Source organism: Protopterus annectens, chromosome 2.part1 (genome assembly GCF_019279795.1).
Source record: "Protopterus annectens isolate FY-2018-M chromosome 2.part1, PAN1.0, whole genome shotgun sequence".
Classification (NCBI taxonomy): Eukaryota; Metazoa; Chordata; order Ceratodontiformes; family Protopteridae; genus Protopterus; species Protopterus annectens.
In genome coordinates, this window is record NC_056729.1 from 1,456,876,627 (window position 1) to 1,456,896,199 (window position 19,573).

At 42.5% G+C, this 19,573-nt stretch overlaps 1 protein-coding gene across 1 annotated transcript in view; it reads right to left on the reverse strand.

The window, feature by feature from the left end:
- The window catches only part of UBE2K (ubiquitin conjugating enzyme E2 K), a 1,186,450-nt gene that overhangs the window by 487,248 nt on the left and 679,629 nt on the right, over nt 1-19,573 (reverse strand). The window contains exon 4 of the mRNA XM_044062933.1: nt 8,187-8,269. Within this exon, the coding sequence (XP_043918868.1) occupies nt 8,187-8,269 (83 nt within the window). The remainder of the gene's footprint in view (nt 1-8,186; nt 8,270-19,573) is intronic.

Here is a 19,573-nt window from a genome sequence, read left to right on the forward strand (position 1 = left end):
TGGCTTTGCAGATAAGGCTTGTCAAGCTAATGGGCCGGTAATTTCCAGGGTCGGTGGAGGCACCGCCTTTGTGAAGTGGGACCACAGTTGCAGTGCGCCACTCCCTGGGTATGTATCCAGAGGTGAGGCTATGATTAAACAGCTGTCCTAGCTGTGGGTTTAATTCCTCGTTGAGTTCGTGGAGCACCCAGCCGGGGACACCATCAGGTCCCATGGATGCTGTGTTTTTTGCTTTGGAGAGAGCAGTTCTCACTTGGGCGTTAGAGATGTTTGGGGGGCTGCAATCGTTTGGTATAGATATCTCTCCTTTTGGGGGGGAGGGGGGAGAAGTTTGCACTGAACCTGTCAGCCAGTATGTTGGCAATGTCTGTAGGATCAGTAATCTTCACATCATTTTGAACTAGTTCTGAGCATATCTGGGAGTTTCCTCCCAGGTTTCTAACATAGCTAAAGAAGGCCTTATGATTGTCTTTTGAGTCTTTAGCTATTTTTCTCTCAAAATTTGCTTTGGATAATTTTATGAGAGCTCTTAGTTTTTTACTTATAGTGATCAAAGGTGTCTTACCTTTTAAGGATTTTGCTCTATCTTGTAGTAGCTTCCTCCTTTTGTTGTAGAGTTTGTTTATGGCTGGGGTCCACCAGACTGGACGCTTGCCTTTGGTACAAAGAGTCTTTGTTTTGCTTGGGATTGCCTTATCCATGCAGTCCTGCAGGTGCTGGTAGAAGGCATTTGTAAGTGATTCAGCGGCTTGAAAGCTGATTTCCGCCGGCTCAGGGGCCTTAAAGGAGACCACACTAGTCTTTAGAAGTGTGAAGTCGGCTTTCGAGAAGTTCTTTACTGTGGTCTTTTTTATTTCAGGTGGGGGTGGGATGAGGACCTCCAGCGAGATTAGTTTGTGATCTGATCTCACCAGTGAGGGGTATACTTCCGGTGTTGAACATTGTGCTCCCATGTTCGTGATGATGAGATCAAGTATGTTTTCTCCTCTTGTGGGGATGGTGACTAGTTGTTCCATGGCATTTGAGTTTATGAATTCCAGGAACTTTTGGGCTAGGGTGTTTGGGCTTGAGTAGTGTTCCCAGTCTATATTAGGGTAATTGAAGTCACCTAGTATGATGGTGTTTGGAGATACATTTATCCCCTCCAGTGTTTTCAGGAAAGCCATGTGAGGTTCCTGAGTTTGAGAGGGTGGCCTGTAACATGCTACAATTTGCAGAGCAGTCTTGCCTATGGTTAATTGCACCTGGATGGTCTCCGATGCATCGTGCGTTGCCACCAGTCTTGAGGTGTGGGTGTCCTTGATGAATATGGATACCCCCTCCTTTCTTGGTATTGTCCGGATTTTGGGGCGGAACGCATGATATGAGGTAAAACCTGATAGTGCTGGGGTGCTCTCAGGAGCCTTGAACCAGGTTTCTGTCACAGCACAGACATCGATGTTCTCCATACTGAGAAGGGCCTCGAGTGCGTGCATTTTGAGATTTAGACTTCTGGCATTGAGCAGCATTACCCTTAGTTTTTTCCTTTTTGTGTTCTAGGGTGGTAGGTTTAGAATTTGAGCCTTGCCTAAAAAAGGCACTATGGGGGTGGCAAGAGCCTTTGCCAATATCCGGAATCCCAGGGTTGACAGGTGCAAGCCGTCCCTCATGAAGCAGCGTGGCTTGTCCAGCATGTCATCTCAGGCAGACAGACATTGGATCCCCTTTGAATGACTCCAGAGTTTAAGCCAATTGTTAAAGCTGATCATCTTATCTCTGTATTGTGGCATCATTCTTGGTGAAGGTAGGATACTGCTCAAGGTCAGGGTCATACCTGCCTGGGCTACATAATCAGAGAGCTCCTCAATGTCTCTTTTCATGTAGTCCAAGGAGGTACGTCTCAGGTCGTTTACACCAGCGTGGACAATGACTGAGTCGTATTTGTATCTGCTGTTGAGAGACCTGAGTGCTTGCGTTATGTGGCGGATTCTAGCGCCCGACAGGCAGCTTACTGTAACTCTCTCCTTACTCAGTCTGGTGAGCGGGACGTCAGTGTGTCTGACTATGGAGTCACCAATGACTAGTGTGTCTGGCATTGTGTTTGGCCTTAAGGGCTGTGACTGTTTGACACTCTGACTGTGAGGTCTATGTGTTTCAGGTGTTGTGTTCTGAGGTGGTGGTTGTTTGGGTGTCTGCTTTGGTGGCCTCTGCTGTTTTGGTAGATTTTTGATCAGAGCCTCCGAGTATGTCTTTGTGTGTATATGTGTATGATTTGAAGTTGTGATGGTACTATGTGAGACTGGGTCTATAGTGTGTGTGGTAACCTTCTCCTCCTGTCTGGTCTTGCCAGTCCTATGTTGAGAGAGCTCAGCCTCCAGTTTGGCCGTATAGTTGCATCTCTCGCATGTATTTGTGTTTTGTGGGAGGAGGAGAGGGTTGTCTGTGTACATGAGGCAATTGTAACATTGCCTCAATATTCCCAGGTTCACCAGCTGAGCAGGAGAGGACACTAGCAACTGATCCCTCGACATGCTAGAAGGAATAGACAAAAAAACTTTAAAAGAGATTCCGGGGGATGTGGGTGACCAAGAAATGGGGGTTTGCCTTTTTGGGGTACTATATGACAAGAGTGCTGTATCAAGGTGATAAGTACTGTAGGAGCAAGTGCTAGGTTTAACAGATAGAGAATAGTCTACTTGGAGTCAAGTAGAGATGATCTTTTTAGTTATAGGATACGCTGATTAGATCAGTAGTATAGTTCGAGGAAGGTAGTTAAGGGAAAATTTGAAGAGTGGACTTTAGGTAGCCCGAATAGTTTAAACCTGCTTAACCGGTGCTGCCCTAGTGTGCAACAGTGGCTAAAACGCGCTTTATAGCAGGGGGCTGGAAAAGACAGGAAATGACCCAAAATGGCCAATAGACTACAAGTTACTGCCTTAAACCACTCCTCTAACGACAAACAGGCAGCTCAGTACTCCCCACTCTCACTGGTGAGTAAAGAAACTTCCCCCTGACCAAACAAGGAAAATGGAGAAACACAGGAACCAAGACAAAGCCCAGGGATCAGCAAAATCTGGTCTCTGGAACACTAGTTAGGAAAGTATGGAAAACAAGGATAATTTTTTGTTTTTCAAGTTTTTACAGAAAGGCAGAAAACACAATAAATGCTATAATTTTCGACTAAATGCTATCAAAAGCTAGTACACTTGAGTGTATTAGCCTGTAGTTTAACTTTTAGGCAAAACTTAAACTAGCAAGTGCAGTAAACAGTTTTAGCTTATAAAGACAGTAAAAACAGTGCAAACTTTGATAAAACAAGCAAAACAGTAGTCGAAAGTCACAAAAAGTCGAAAAAGCCAAGAAAAATACTTAAAATCTGGAAAGGTAGTCTTTTCTGGTCTCTGCTGCTAGAGGAACACTGCTGGCCACCACGAGGAGCTGTGCTGAGTTCTCAATAGCTGGAAAAGCCCGCCAAAACGCGCTTTATAACAGGGGGCTGGAAAAGACAGGAAATGACCCAAAATGGCCAATAGACTACAAGTTACTGCCTTAAACCACTCCTCTAAGGACGCACAGGCAGCTCAGTACTCCCCACTCTCACTGGTGAGTAAAGAAACTTCCCCCTGACCAAACAAGGAAAATGGAGAAACACAGGAACCAAGACAAAGCCCAGGGATCAGCAAAATCTGGTCTCTGGAACACTAGTTAGGAAAGTATGGAAAACAAGGATATTTTTTTTTGTTTTTTTCAAGTTTTTTTACAGAAAGGTAGAAAACACAATAAATGCTATAATTTTCGACTAAATGCTATCAAAAGCTAGTACATCATCGCGAATTTAGAAAAAGCTGCAGTCCCAAGTAAATATTCTAGAAATAATCCAGTTCTACTACTGTACCAGTCCACAGAAAGAACACATCGACAAGACGATAAAAATATACATTTCTCTTAAACATTTCTGAAGTAGACACACACTCCCGTTTCCATTGTGCCGTGACCGTACTGGCATAGCTATTGGCACAAGGTGTGCCTATAGCTACACCCTTGGTCTGCAAATAACTACCATCAAAAATGAACGTGCTATGTTCTAGAATTGTCTCCAGGAACACACAAATCAAGTCTATCTCTGTCTCAGTGTAAGAACTGTGGTTGGTAAGGAAACACTTCATCTAATTCCTCCCTGACTGGGTACTGGACAGCGCAGTGGTGTAGCGGTTTGTGTTGTCACCTCACAGCCAAGAGGTTCTCCAGTTCGGTTCTCAGCTGGAGTGCCTTCTGTGCAGACTCTGCATGTCCTCCCTGCATTTGTGCGGGTTTCTTCTGGGTGCTCCGGTTTCCTCACACATTACAAAGACATGTCTGGAGCATTTCTTCCAGGCCTTCTGCTGAAAATTGGCTTGTTCCAAGACAGACTTTTCCAGTAAACAAATGTAAAATAAATAAATAAAATGGTTACATTGGGCGTGCAGTCACTATTAAGTACCGAGCTGGAGCTCCATCATTCAGATTCATATAAATCACTTAAAAAATGCTGAATATCTCATAATACGAACTTCCATTAATTAAGAACTGGTCTAAGCATCATCTCTGCGCATATATATATATATATATATATATATATATATATATATATATATATATATATATATATATACACACACACACACACACATATACATTTCGGGAGCATGCTGGTTACTATTAAATACATTTATGTAGAGTGCAATAATGTCTATAACTTTGTAGGTGTCAGCTGCCTTCAACATCTCTTTCATAATTAGAAAATAAAAGTAACTGTCTATAAAGACCAAAGTACCACCCCTATCAGCACGTCTAATCACAATGGTGGAGTCCAACTTAAGTTGTTCCAAAGCTAATCGTTCATAGGACAAATTGACAAAGCCCTTCTTCCTATTATTACCATGCAATAATTCAAAAATATCACGTTCACACATTTTACCAAACACTTCTAATAATGATATGTCTAGCTATAATCTTAGTTTAATAACTGACAGTGGATTAAAATGTAATTCACTGTCTTCTGATTTAACTTGCATCCATTGACATCTTAGCATATGGTTCAAAATATTATGATTTACTTTTAGACAGGAAGCTGTAACTGGACAATTCTTAGAATTTTCAGAACTCCCACCGTATCACAAAAGTGCTCATGACTAATTAAGCTGCTTCAAGCTAGTCCTCATGACAAGGGCTTGCACATGAACAGTTTATCAGCTATAATTCACACAAACATTCACTAGCTAATCCAAGCCACCTCTACATTATACAACAATACTTTAAACCCTTCCAAACCAGTAAAAAAACAAAAAAAAAAAACATTTCAAAGTATGTTAACCACCAAAAAGGTATTGTATTTAAAGAAATAACATTTAATGATTCAGTAAACACTATTTGTCTGAGATGTTGGGTCTATGTTCAGCCACCAAATGGAAAAAGGATGAACAGCATGTCTCATCGAACATGCTGTTCACAGAGCTGTTCCAGTAAGATCTCATTATGATAGAGATCAGGAAATTTGCCTTTTTCCCTACTGTAGAGCGATCTCAGAGTCGGTATATATAATTAGCAGGGGGTGTGGAGGGCACAGCCAACCACATGAGGAGTTTGGCTGAGCGGCATTTCTGATGTAATGCCATTTGGCGATCTTTCTGTTTGATAGCTGAACACAGACGCGAGATGTTTAATATAAAGCAATTGTCTTTTGTAAAGGAGACATAACTGTCATTCTTTTAATGCAAGTTTATATGCTATGTGTGACTGACATTTAAACTTGTACAAGTGTGAATGTTACTCTATACGATAACATTCCAGTGTAAGAAAGTATATTTTTAAGCACTGTTTATAACATAGCATAACTTTCATGGGTGCTACTGCATGTCAAGTAGAATATCAGTAGCAAACATTTAAGACTATGCAATACCAGACAGTGATTTAGAATGCAATTCACATCTTTTGCTTGTTACCTTCGCATACGATTCAAAAGATTATGATTATGTACTGTTAGACAGGAAGAAGTAACCTGGACAGTCTTTCGAATATTCAGAACTCCTGCAGCATTACAAAAGTGCTCATAACTTTTAGTTATTTCAAAATGGTTTTCATGATAAAGGCTTGAAAATGAACAGTTCCATCAGTTATAACTCACATAAAAACACTTAAAAGTGAATCCAAGCCACCTCCATTATCCATCAATCCCTCAACCCCCTCCAAACAACTTAAACAAAAACAAAAAAACATTTCAAAGTATTTTAACCACTACAAAGCTTTGGTACTTAAAGAAATATTTAATAACTCAGTAAGCACTATTTGTATAATATAAAGCAGGATGTCATTTTTTTAAAGGAGACACAGTATATAAAATTGCATTAAAAGAATGACAGTTGTGTGCGATTCAGGCTTAACTTGTAAAGTGTGAACGTTATTATAATTATTTTACATTATTCCAACAACTTTTATATATGTAAAAAGCTATTTATTTTATACTTTTTATAACATAGCAGGTCTTTCCTGGGTGCTACTGCATGTCAAGTATACTATCAGTAGCACATTACTGGACCATTTTAAGAATGGGGAATGCAACTTAACATGCCTCTTTAGTGTCATTTGTTGCATCGTGTATTATACTTAATAGTACATTACTCAACTATGCCAAGATATCAGAAAGAGAGCCACCCAGGTTTCATGATGATGATTAACTTTTAATAAGATTAATAGTTTAGTCTGTTAAGCTCTAAATGAAAGTTGTTTTAATTTCATACATTGCTAAAAGAATTGCACTAACATTTTAAATGGGGAACTAGTAACCATTTGAAGTACAGAAAGAAAAATAAATTATTTACCTTGTAAAAAGTTATATGTAGAACCTGTTCTTAAGTGCTGAAGCATTTCAAGTTGATAAGAATTCATAACCATGAAATAACACTGATTTTCATTTGTCCTTCAGGTTTTGTCTTTTAAGACTGTTTTTGTCTTTTATTAACCAACCATCTCTTGTTGCATTTCTCTGCAATAAAGTTGATAGATTCCAGTCCATTACTTATTATTTTTCAGTATAAAGTCCATTCCATAGTCCAAGTTGTTAATCTTCTTTTCTTCTGGAAAGTGAATACTTATTTTGCTATAAACAAAATTAGTGCTTTTAATATCATTTTTCTTTAAGCTTTTAACAAGTGGCACACATGCTTTTTTCTTTGACATCACTAATGTTTACCAGTCACGGTCAAATCTTATAGCATTTCCTTCAATTTTAATTGGATAATTAGAACATGCAGCTTTGAAACCTAAATGCTTATGTTTTTTTTTAAGGTGAGCTGGAAAGTGATCTACATGAACTTTCGATGCTAAAGGGAAAAGCTTCACACGGGTTCAACCTTTTAGGCAGCCAGGTATTAAGGAATTGAATTATACGGTCGCCCTCTTTTTTCAGGAATCCCATAAATCCTGATGCTATTCCTTCTAGATCTGTTCTCCAAGTCTTCAATTTTTTCCCGGAATAAGTTTTGTTTCAGAAGAAATTCAGTGTTCTTATTTTTCCAAGTAATCTTCCAACAAAAGCAGACACCGTCTCTTCTATACTCGAGATTTGTGATTGTTGTTTAAGGGATTCACTCAGCACTTCAACTTGTTTTTTTACATTCCTCTTTAAAATTGTCCACTTTGGCTTTCTAATTTATCCATCTTTACAGATAACTTACTGATGTTACTTGGTATTGATATTAGCTTGCATGTCTTTTTTCATTGTGCTGTCTTGTACTCCGGGCTTAGAGTAGCTCATTCTGAGACAATTAGTTCTTTCTAGTTTTCTGACAGGAAAAAGCAATTAAAGTTTCAAACTTGTTTTGTGTAGTAAATCTTTCAGCAGATGTTCAGTTACAAATTCATCAAGTTTTGAAATATTCTATTTGAGTTTTTTTTTAGTAAATATCCTGTCAGATATGTTAAAATGAAGTAGAGCTAAAAAAATACAATGCTGTTAACTGCTCATCATCTTGCACACAACCTCCAGTAGTTACTTCTGAGTCTCACTTATAAAGCAGGTTCCTCCAGAGAGTTCAAAGCAACCAGATGGTTAAAACACTGCTAGCAAAAGTCCTACTTTCTTAATTTAGAAGGATACAATTAGAAAATGTTACATAAAATGGAACACAGTTTTAGCAGAAAAATCATCCAAACTTGCAAAAGATTCTTACCACTGGTCCTTTAGAATATCCAAGCAAATGGCGCCAGTAACTGAACTAATATTGGGATGCCAAATTTTTGTAATAAATCGAACCTAAAATAGAAAAGTATTTTGTTTAATGTTTCTAGCAGTTTTATCATTAATGCAAAATCCCACACAAACTTGTCTCTCTCTATAAATTAAGAGAGTATAGATACAGAAATTCCAAAACAGGACTGTTAAGTCTCCACATATTTAGAGCAATCCATTCAAATAAATTTCACTTCTAAAAAACAAACGTCCAACTCCAAAACCACCTCCTTCAAAAAGACTGAATCCAGATAATTCGTTTTATAGGTTTTATTGGAATAAGAGCTTGCATTCTTGTAGACTTCAGAGTTTTTGCATCTAAACTTTCTATGATCAAGTTGCTACTATAAATACTGTTACAGAGGAGGTGTAGTACATTGTGGGACAACCCGCTCTAACCTGATTGGCCTTTCACCTGCTCCGAATGAAGAAATTTAACAGGATGTAGACTCATCCTCACATGCATAGGGATATTCACAATTACTGACTGGTACGCCCACGTGTCCAACCCTTGGAAATCTTGTGTGTTAAACTTTGATTTTGGGCTTATGTATATATATATCTATAAATATATATATATATATAAATATATATATATATATATATATATATATATATCTATATATATATATATATATATATATATATATATCTATATATAAAAAAAGGATAGCTAGCAAAGTAATTGGCCAATAATTTATTTTTCCATGCATGGTTACCAGACTGAATTTAAAATGGTTTACAGACATTTGTGTGTGTCAAACAGCTCTACGTTGTTTTAACAAATCTCTTTCAGCTCAGTATATATACTGAAGAAATTCATGAGGCATGGCCTTTTCTACACTTTGTCTTAGTGAAACAGCTGGAAATGGATAAATTATTGTATAGCTACCTCTGACTGTGCATAACAAAAAGTACAGTTTTGTACCTACCATAAATGTAGATGTTCGAGTGTAGACACTGCTGCAGTCATTACACTTGGGTTATCCTGCCGTCAAGGCAGTTCCCCAGCCAGCCTGAGTTCCAAAGTCTTGGTCCGGCGTCGGTTGCTGTTGCCTCATCCCTGACATCAGTGCGACAGGGGGTATTATAAGATGCAGCAGATGCCATTTTCTTGAGTTTTTCTTGCCCAGATGTCAGGTGCCCCCAAATAGGTAGGCAATTCAAATTTCTAATAAAACATACATAAGAAATGCAAGCAACATACTTTCAGCTACCAGCAAATACTCCCCATAGGTAGTAAAAGGTAGAGGAACTAGGCACGTACAAGCCAGTAAGAGAGGAAGAAGGGAGGGTAACCAGGACTGCAGCAGTGTCTACACTCGTACATCTACATTTATGGCAGGTACAAAACTGTACTATGTTCATCGTGTGACACTGCTGCAGTCATACTTGGGTAGAATCCCAAAGCTGAGGTAGGGTGGTTGGTTCTATAAGGCATTAGGGGTGGCTATAAGGCCCTGCAGCACTGCAGAGGCGAAGCCTGCACTGGATTTAGAGTATAGAGGCAGATGGTAATGCTTGGTGAAGGTATGCACAGAACTCCATGTTGCTGCTTCCAAAATATTCTTGGTAGGTACTCCTCTGAGGTAGGCAGTTGAAGTGGCTGTTGCCCTGGTGGAGTGAGATCTAATGCTGTTAGGCACAGGTTTTCCATGGTGCGTATAGCAGAAACGTATGCAATGTCCTATCCATTTGGAATAGTCTGTTTTGAAATAGCTTTTCCCTGTGCTGCTGCAGCATATGCTACCAATAATTGCTCAGATTTTCTTAAAGCTTTGGTTTTGTCCAAGTATAAGCATAACTGCCTGCGAATGTCCAATGAATGCAGTAGTCTTTCCCCTTTATTCTGTGGTTTTGGATAAAAAGTAGGCAAGTGAATGGTTTGGTTTAGAGATGCACTTGAAACCACCTTAGGCATAAACGTAGGGTTAGTTCTTAAGGACAGCCTGTCCTGGTGGAAAAGGAGGAAAGGTTCCACTGCCATTAGTGCCTGTAATTCTGAAACTCTTCTTGCAGAAGTTATTGCCAGGAGCAGAGCAGTTTTCCAAGAAATGTATTTTAATTCTGCTGTGCTAGCTGGTTCAAAAGGAGGTAAAGTTAATTTTTCCAAAACAAAGTTGAGGTCCCAAGTTGGAGTAGGTGCTCTATGGGGTGGTCTTATATTTTTAGCCCCTCTGAGGTACTGTTTTAGCAAAGGATTAGAAAAAATTGGTGGATCCGTGTTGTAATGTGCAGAGATGGCAGAGGCGTGGATCTTGATGGATGAAAGGGAGAGGCCTTTGCCCAGCATCTCATTCAAATATTGTAGTATCTGAGGAATGTTTGGCACAAGAGGATCAAGGCTGTGAGCCTGGTTCCAGGCACAGCATTTCTTCCATTCATCCGAGTAGGCTTTCCTGGTACTAGGCCTTCTGGCCTCCAGAATGACATCCATAACTGCTTTGGAGAGAGGCATTGCTTGCGTGGGTAGGGAATCTTCCATGCAGCTAGGTTTAGTGTCTTTAGCTGGCTGTGGAGTAACTGATTGTTGTGCTGAGACAACAGATGTGGTATTTCAGGCAAAATCCAGGGTGGTCCTTGAGCTAAGTTTTTTAAGATTGGGTACCAGTGCTGGCGTGGCCAGTCTGGTGCAAACAGGATCATTTTTGGCTCTTCTTGCCTGGCTTTTATGAGTACCTTTGGGAGAAGAGGCAGTGGTGGAAAAGCATATACTTGTAGGTTTGTCCAGCTGAATGAGAGGGCATCCACTTTCCATGCTTGTGGATGGTAACTCCTTGTGCAGAATTTCTTTAGCTCACAATTCATTGGGGAGGCAAACAGATCTATGTCCGGGCTCGACCATTTCTTTGTCATCATTCTGAATATTTGAGGACTCAATTCCCATTCGTGGGGACCCATGATATTTCTGCTCAAGTCGTCTGCCAGTGTGTTTTTCTCTCCTGACAGGAATTGTGCTTGTAGATGAACTTGATAGTTTATAGCGGTGTTCCACAAGGTCATGGCTTGTCTACAGAGGGGGTAGGAGTGAGTGCCCCCTTGCTTGTTTATGTACCACATAACTGTGGTGTTGTCTTGTCTTTAGTAGTAGTTCTCCTGGATGCAACAGCTCCTTGAAAGCTATAAGGGCATTTTGTACAGGTTGCATCTCTTTTTGATTGATGTGAAGATGCCTTTGTTCTGCAGGCCACTTGCCCCGAATACATTTTCCTGCCATGTGTGCTCCCCAGGCATAATCCGATGCATCTGTTGTCAGTGTTTGCCTGGCTGTGGGTTGAGTGAAAGGCTGTCCCTTGTTGAGGTGACAAGCTTGAGCCCACTATCGAAACTCCTGTTGAAGGCAAGGTATTAGTGGTATAACTGTTTCCAAACTTTGACAGTGTTGAGACCATACATTCCTTAGGTACCATTGTAGTTTCCTCATATGCAGTCTGGCATATGGAATTAGGTATGCAAGATGCCATGAAGCCCAAGGCCTGCAGAATTTTTCTTGCAGGGAGTTGGGTCTTTGTTGCCATCAATTGAAAGTATTGTGTCAGTTGTCCTTGCTTGTCTGGCGTGAGATAAGCCATCTGGGCCGTTGTGTTCAAGCTGGCATCCAGGAATATTATCTCTTGTGAGGGCACTAGTTTTGATTTCTTTTCGTTTACTGTGTACCCCAGGCAACTTAATAACTTTTCTACAAACACCAGATGCTGTAGAAGAATGTCCTTGCTCTCTGCTTGAATCAGGCAGTCGTTCAGGTATGGGTAAAATTTGAATTCCTTTCTGTCTGCAAAATGCAATTACTGAAACCAGGCACTTTGTGAAGACCCTGGGCGCAGTAGATAATCCAAAGGGCAGTGCAGAGAATTAATAGTGCATTGGACCAGCTAAGAACCTGAGGTATCTTCTGCAGTTTTGTCTGATAGGGACATGCAGGTATGCCTCCTTGAGGTCCAAAGTCACAAGCCAATCTTGCTTGCCCAGCATGGGAAGAAACTGCTGTAATATCAACATTTTGAATTTCGGAGCATCCAGGTAAGTGTTTAGTGAAGAAAGATCCAGAATGGGCCTCCAGCGTTTGTCTTTTCTGGGAACCAGAAAGAGTCTTGAGTAAAATCCTTGCCCTTGTTCCTGTGGTGGTACCTTTTGAATAGCTCCCATGTTCATGAGTGCCATAATTTGTTTTTGGGCCTCTGCCCATTGATTTAGTGGCAGATTTGGCATTCCTTTTAATCTTGGCAGTGTGTGAAAGTGGAACCTGTAACCTTTTGAAATAATACTGAGAACCCATTTGCTTGGGTAATCATATGCCAATTGTGATAAAAAAGTCCCAAAGGGGCAGCCAAGAGTTGTTTGGCAGCTGGAGTGGGAAGTCATTGGGGCTGTTTTTTATATGGTTGGTGCCTGTCTTCCCCTTCTTTCTGGCCTGATGCACCCCACTGTCGAGGCCTGTAAGGACCTTGTGGTTGACCTCTACCTTTTGGCAGTCTGTATCTGTCCCTTTGAGGTCTGTCATTAACTGGAAAGGACCAATTCTTTGTTGGCCAGTTTCAACTAAATAGAGGAGGCTGAACCTGTAAGAAATCCTTCACTGTTTGCATAGATTTTGCCTTATCCTCCATTTTCTTTAATACCTCTTCTGCCTTAACTCCAAATAAAACATCCTGCTGTAAAGGTGCATCCAGTAATTTAGCTTTAACATGATCTGGTAACGTATGTTCTTTTAACCATGCATGTCTTCCAATGACAGAGCCTGTAACTGCTGCTCTGCATGTGGCTTCTAACGAATCAAAACCATATTGCAAAGTATGCTTTCCCACTTGTTCAGCGGCATGCAATAAATCCTGCATTTCTTTAAAATTAGGAGGATCTGTATCTGGAAGCATTTTTTGTTTCAACTGAGACATCAAAAATTGCTGATATTTTATCATGTGGAACTGGCAATTTAAGGCTCTCATTGCTAAAGTTGCAGACATATATACTTTCTTTCCCCATCTGTCTAGTGCTCTGGAATCTCTGTCAGAGGGAACTGGGTTCTTTGCTGATGAGGCCTTAACCCCTTTGGGTCCCTGAGAAACAGTTTCAGGATCAGCAACAGGGCTTTTATACAGAAATTTTTGAGAGTCAGGGACTCTAATATCTGTCCTGTTTAAGTGGAGCTGGAGGTAAGGAATCAGGATTTAAGCTGGATTCAGTGTACACATCATCCACAATATCTAGCACAAGTCTCTGAGCCTTTTCTTGGATTCTGAATAATCCTGGCCTTCCCAATGGAAATGCTTCCTCATGGTATGTACGATTTCCCCAAAGGAGTAGTCCTCAGGGGGAGAGGCTGATGGAATAGATTCCTCAGCATCAGAATCCTCATAAGGGGGGTAAAGAATATCCCAGGTCTGAGGATGCATCTGAGGAAATGGACCCCTGGTCGGATGAATCATAATCTGCATCCTGTCTAGGCCTTTTATCAGGTGGGGGGGGGGGGATGGGAACCCCTGATCAGAGTGATAAGGTCTTCGGCCATTTTGAGCAATTTTTTCTTAGGCATGGAGGCCTGTCCTGGAGAATGCTGTACTTGTTTCTTAGTTTTTAAAGGAGGCTTTGACTTAGAAGAGGGTTTAATGCTTAGCTGAGTAGGTCTGAAGACATCCTCTGAAGCTGCGGGTAGCTCAGGTACTCCGGATCCCTCTGCAGGATCGGTTTCTGTCTGCTGAAAAGCTAGTGCGTCCGAAGGCCCAGCCATCTCCACGTGGGGTTCGGGGGCGGCCTGTGGTTCTGCAGAAGCGGTAGTCAGGGGCTGCGAAGGCACCTCACTGAAAACCGGAGACTGGCCTAGAAGAGGCTTAGTCAGTTTTGGGCCTCGGATGCCTGTCCTTGTCTTTGCACTTTTTATGCATACCGGTCGTCGGAAGTTCCGACGGCATGGTATAATTAAATTTTCTGCCAAAGTAATGTCGGGCAAAATCAACGACGTTTAATAGTGCGCTTATTAAACCTAGCACAAAACAGACAACCAGTAATGTCGTGGTCTGGGCCTAGGCATGGGATACAATAAGAATGGAAATCCTTATGAGGTATTTGCTTCCCACAAGAAATACAGTTATTAACTTTTACTGACATCGGTCTGAGGCAAGAAAAAGTTTCCCCAACGGGGTACTTAGCTTTGTAGAAGACTTCGGTTCTGGATTCGGAATGAAAATCTCAGGAGTAGGCCGACCAGCACTTGCGAACTGCTTTTGCTTCGGGCACCGCGCGGCAAGAAAGACTGAAGAAAATGGCGTCTGCTGCATCTTATATACCTCTTTCGCACTGACGTCAGGGAGGAGGCGACAGCAACCGACGCCGGACCAAGACTTTGGAACTCAGGCCGGCTGGGGAACCACCTGACGGAAAGATAACCCAAGTGTAATGACTGCAGCAGTGTCACACGATGAACATCATCTAGAAATATTAAAAATGCAGACAGACTTCAGAGTTAACACAATCACAAATCCATTAGGAAGACCTCTGTCAAATGCTCACGTTTCAAGCATAGCAGGCAGAAGGGCTACACCCTACAAATATACCATGCTCTCACTTGCATAGTAGTGCGAAAAGTGCACAAACTTTCCATAGGACTGTTGAAACTAGCAATGATGTACTGCAATGGTGTAGTGAATTAAATAAAAAAGTAGTCCACAAAAGTAAAATGGAATTATGTTAATATACACAATGTGGAAACTTTTAGTTACAGATAAACAAAAACTCTAATTCATGCAAATTAAAACATTGCTAGACACATGCAAGATGAAGCATCTACATACCATACTTTCAGGAAGGATTAAAGGCTTGCCAGGGTGGGAAGGGGTAAAAGTAATCTTGTATATAGTCATGCAGACTTCTTAGACTGTTTGTTCTTGGGGGGTGGGGTCTCCTTTCTTTTTGGAACCTCTCTACCATTGCTTCTTAAACGTTTGCTTACCAGCAGCTTGCTGCAATTGCTTATTTTGCTTTTTGAAAAAGGTTAAAGAGGCAGCATTAAACCACTTGACAAATTTGAAGGAAGGAAGGCTGAAATAATCTGAGAAATTCCTTGAATCAGCTTACCTCTCTCTCATCGCCCTTTAGGACCTCTGCAGCAGATGGTCCAAAAACCCTGTGCAACGTAAAATTCAAAATTTCAGCTTTAACATCTTCAGGAAGGTTTTGAGTACACAACAAAGCAAACCACCTCAAAAGTTCCAGTGGCAACAGCAGAATAATGATCACGTTTCAAACAGTAACCAGCCACTTGGAAAACAGAAGCAAATCAGGCTACACAAAGCTGTTTTCCCCTCTCTATAGGAAATGGATGCCATGCTATTTTCTCATGTTCTCAAAAGGAGGCAAGCATAAGTTTAACTTAAGGGCTTGACAGTTGAGAATTCTAAAAAAACTTTTAGTTATGCACTCACCATAACTTCAGATGTTTGGGATCCATCTCGCCTACATTCTGACTGATGGGTTCGGAGCCGATCCCTCGGCTCCGACTCGGCACGCTTATGCTATAGAGCGAGGCCTCTAATTGGCTGAGCTATCTTTATCCCAGGATGCACCACCACTAATCCCCCAGATCTTGTTTGTCCGCATTCATGCACACATGCACAACTTGTTTATATAACATTGTTAGATGTTTCAAGATGAAACAACAGGATTCGGACCTTCTGATATCCTCTGATCTCCAAGGAAGGGGGAAGGAGGGTGGGTTATTAGGAATGTAGGCGAGATGGATCCCAAACATCTGAAGTTATGGTGAGTACATAACTAAAAGATGTTATGTGATCCTATCTCGCCTACATTCTGACTGATGGGACAGCGTCCCTAGCACCTAAATCCCGGGTGGCTCATTGGAAAACACTCCTGAGCACTGTGGAACCAAATGAAGCTTGTCCTCTAGATGCCACATCTAATTTGTAGTGGGAAATGAAGGTGTGCGGGGAAGACCATGTAGCCGCAGCACAAATGTCACCAATAGCAAGCTTAGAATGAAATGCTACCGAAGTAGCCATAGCCCTTGTAGAATGAGCCTTGACAGAGGTGGTAAGCTCTTTGTTAGAATAGATATAAGCTTGGGTAATACAGTCCCTGATCCATTTGGCAATAGTGACCTTTGTGACAGCATTGCCCAATTTGTTTTCTGCAAAGGATACAAACAACTGATCTGTTTTCCTTGATTGTTTGGTCCTATCTAAATAAAAACGTAACTGTCTGTGGACATCTAGTGTGTGGAATATAAACTCCGCTTTATTAGAGTATTTTGGGAAAAAAACTGGAAGCTCTAACGATTGTTGCAAGCATAAAGTAGAACAAACTTTAGGAACAAAAGAAGGATTTGGCCTGGGGGATACTCTGTCTGTATGAAAAACCAAGTACGGGGGTTTCACTGACAAAGCTTGAAGCTCTGAAACCCTTCTGGCTGAAGTAATTGCCACTAGAAAGGCTGTCTTCCATGATAGAAACTTTAGATCACAGGTAGCTGCCGGTTCAAAGGGAAAAGAAGTCAAGGCACGCAACACTATATCGAGATCCCATGGAGGTGCAGGATGAGAAATCGGAGGTCTTAATAGAGCAGCACCTTTCAAGAAGGTCTTACACAATCTGTTGCTCATTAAAGGTGGGTCTATGGATTCATGAAAATTAGAAATTGCTGCCAATTGTAGTTTGATGGTAGAAACTGAAGAGCCTTGATTGAAAAGAGAGGTCAGAAATTTTAGTACTTCTGCCACGGGAGTAGAAATGGGGTCCAGGCCCCGGAGTTGAGCCCAAATAGCAAACCTTTTCCATTTGCTAGAATACAGTTTCTTTGTAGCGGACTTGTGGGCTGAAGATAATATGTGCACAACATCTGGATCCAGTGTCTGACTCCTGACTATCGTCGGAAGAGGAGGAGCCAGGCAGTCAATTTTAAGGTGTGGAGGGACTGGTGTAATAGTCCCGACTGATGAATCAGAAGGTCTGGGACCTGATCCAGGAACCACGGACCTTCCAGAGCATGTTTCCGAAGATAGGGAAACCACACTTGACGAGGCCAGTAAGGAGCAATTAAGATCATCCTACTCCCTAAGAGAGATGCCTTTTGAATCACCCTGGGGAGGAGAGGAAGTGGAGGGAAGGCATAAAGCAGGCCGGTGGGCCAAGGATGGACTAATGCGTCCATGGGGCTCTTCCCCGGAGCCGGGGTTAGGGAGAAAAATTCTTTGCACTTCGCATTCAGAGGAGTCGCGAAGAGGTCGCAACAGGGAACTCCCCATTCGCTGAAAATCTGCCTTGCAACTGTCATATTCAGAGACCATTCGTGAGGAGAGAGGATGGTTCTGCTCAATCTGTCGGCTATGACATTGGCCTTGCCCGGTATGTGAGTAGCCACTAGGAAGTGTTTGGTCGAGACTGCCCACTCCCAAACTCATATGGCTTCTCTGCAAAGAGGATAGGATCTGGTCCCTCCCTGTTTGTTCAGGTACCAGACCACTGACATGTTGTCTGAGTGAACAGCAATTACGCCCTGAGGGAGATAATCGTGAAGGGCTTGAAGGGACAGGAGTACTGCCCTCATTTCTAAGATGTTGATGTGAAGAGGAGTCTCTTCCGGGTGCCATTTGCCTTGGACTGACCTGCCCAGGGAATGCCCCCCCCACTCCATCTGGGAGGCGTCCGTGGTCAAAGTGGCCGCCGGAGGAGGAAGAACAAAGGGTCGTCCCTGATCCAAATTGGAGGACACTAGCCACCAGCGAAGGTCCCGTTTTCAAGATTCCGTGACCCATATGAGATGACTGAGAGGGAGTTCCTGAAAGGGCCACTGAGTTGAAAGAAGCCACTGGAGGATTCTCATGTGCAACCTTGCCAAGGGAACTAGCAGAACTGTGGCAGACATGGATCCCAATAGCTGCAGGACCATTCTGGCTGGGGCTTTGGACCTGGGGAGTAAGGCTCGAACTTGATTTTGAATGGTTTGAATTCTGTCTGCAGGTAGATAGACCCGCATCTGGTTTGAATCTATCTCTACCCCTATGAATCTTATTCTTTGAGATGGCCGCAACACAGACTTTGGCCAATTGAAGGTGATTCCAAGGGCACTGCCCAGTGATATAGTGGCTTGCAGGCTCCGCAGAAGTAGAAGCTTGGAGGTGGCTGTTAGGAGCTAGTCGTCTAGGTACGGAAACACCTGGAATCCTAGACTTCTCAGGTGAGCAGTCACTACTGCCAAGCATTTGGTGAACACCCTGGGGGCTGTGGTGAGACCAAAGGGCAGCGCACGGAACTGAAAATGACTGCCTCCTAGGCTGAAGCGCAGATGTCTCCTGGACTTTTGATGTATTCTGATATGATAATACGCGTCCTTGAGATCTATGGAGCACATCCAAACACCCTTCTCCAACAATGGGAGAATGGTTTGTAGAGTGACCATTCGGAACTTGGACTTCTTGACTGAACGGTTTAGGTTGCTTAGGTCCAAAATGGGCCTCAAGTCCCCGGTCTTTTTTGGCACCAAAAAGAATCTCGAGTAAGTCCCTAATCTGATCTGGTCTGCGGGGACCGGTTGGATGACTCCTTTTTGCAGCAGCTTTGAAATTTCTGAGGCTGCGGTATCCCGTTGACTGGGTGGCGGGTCCGGGATTTTTTTGGACTGAGGGCGAGAATGGGATGGAGTAACCTCCGGCGATAATCCGAAGCACCCATCGGTCCTGAGTGATCCCTTCCCAGGCCTTCAGGTGCTTCGAAAAACGACCCCTGACTGGCTCCGGAGCAGCACAGCCGGGCAATCCCTCAGGGACTATGGAAAGCTGAAGAGCCACGAAAGGACTCGTGGTCTCCAGTGTTGCGAGGGCCTCTGCCGCCTCTGGGACGGCGTCTTCCGGATGAATTTCCCCTCCTCTGCCTCTGGAGGGGAACCTTCCTGCTGAGAGGGTAAGACTTCTGAGATCTCTGAACCACATTTTCCCTCCTCTTTTAGCCTTGGGATAAGGCCGAAGGGAGAGGAAAATCGTGCCCCTGACAGTCAGAGTCTTACCCTCCTGTTCACAGCGGGTAAGTGTGTCTTTACCTTGGGTCCAAACAGGAGGACCCATCAAAGGCGTCGGCAAATGAAGACTTAAAGGCCTCCATGAAATGACACAGGCGGAGCCAGGCTTGTCTCCGTGAGCAATGCCTGTACCGCCACTCTACTCGCCTTCGGCCGCATGAAATGAGCCTCATGGACGAGTTCGAAATGGACGACATTGTAGCCAGCTGAGAGCCAACCGTCTGGGCCAGCTCCTCAGGCAGGTTACCTAAGAGGGTATCTGATAGCTCCTTAATCAGATCCCTCTGAAATCTCGTAAAGTGCGTCAG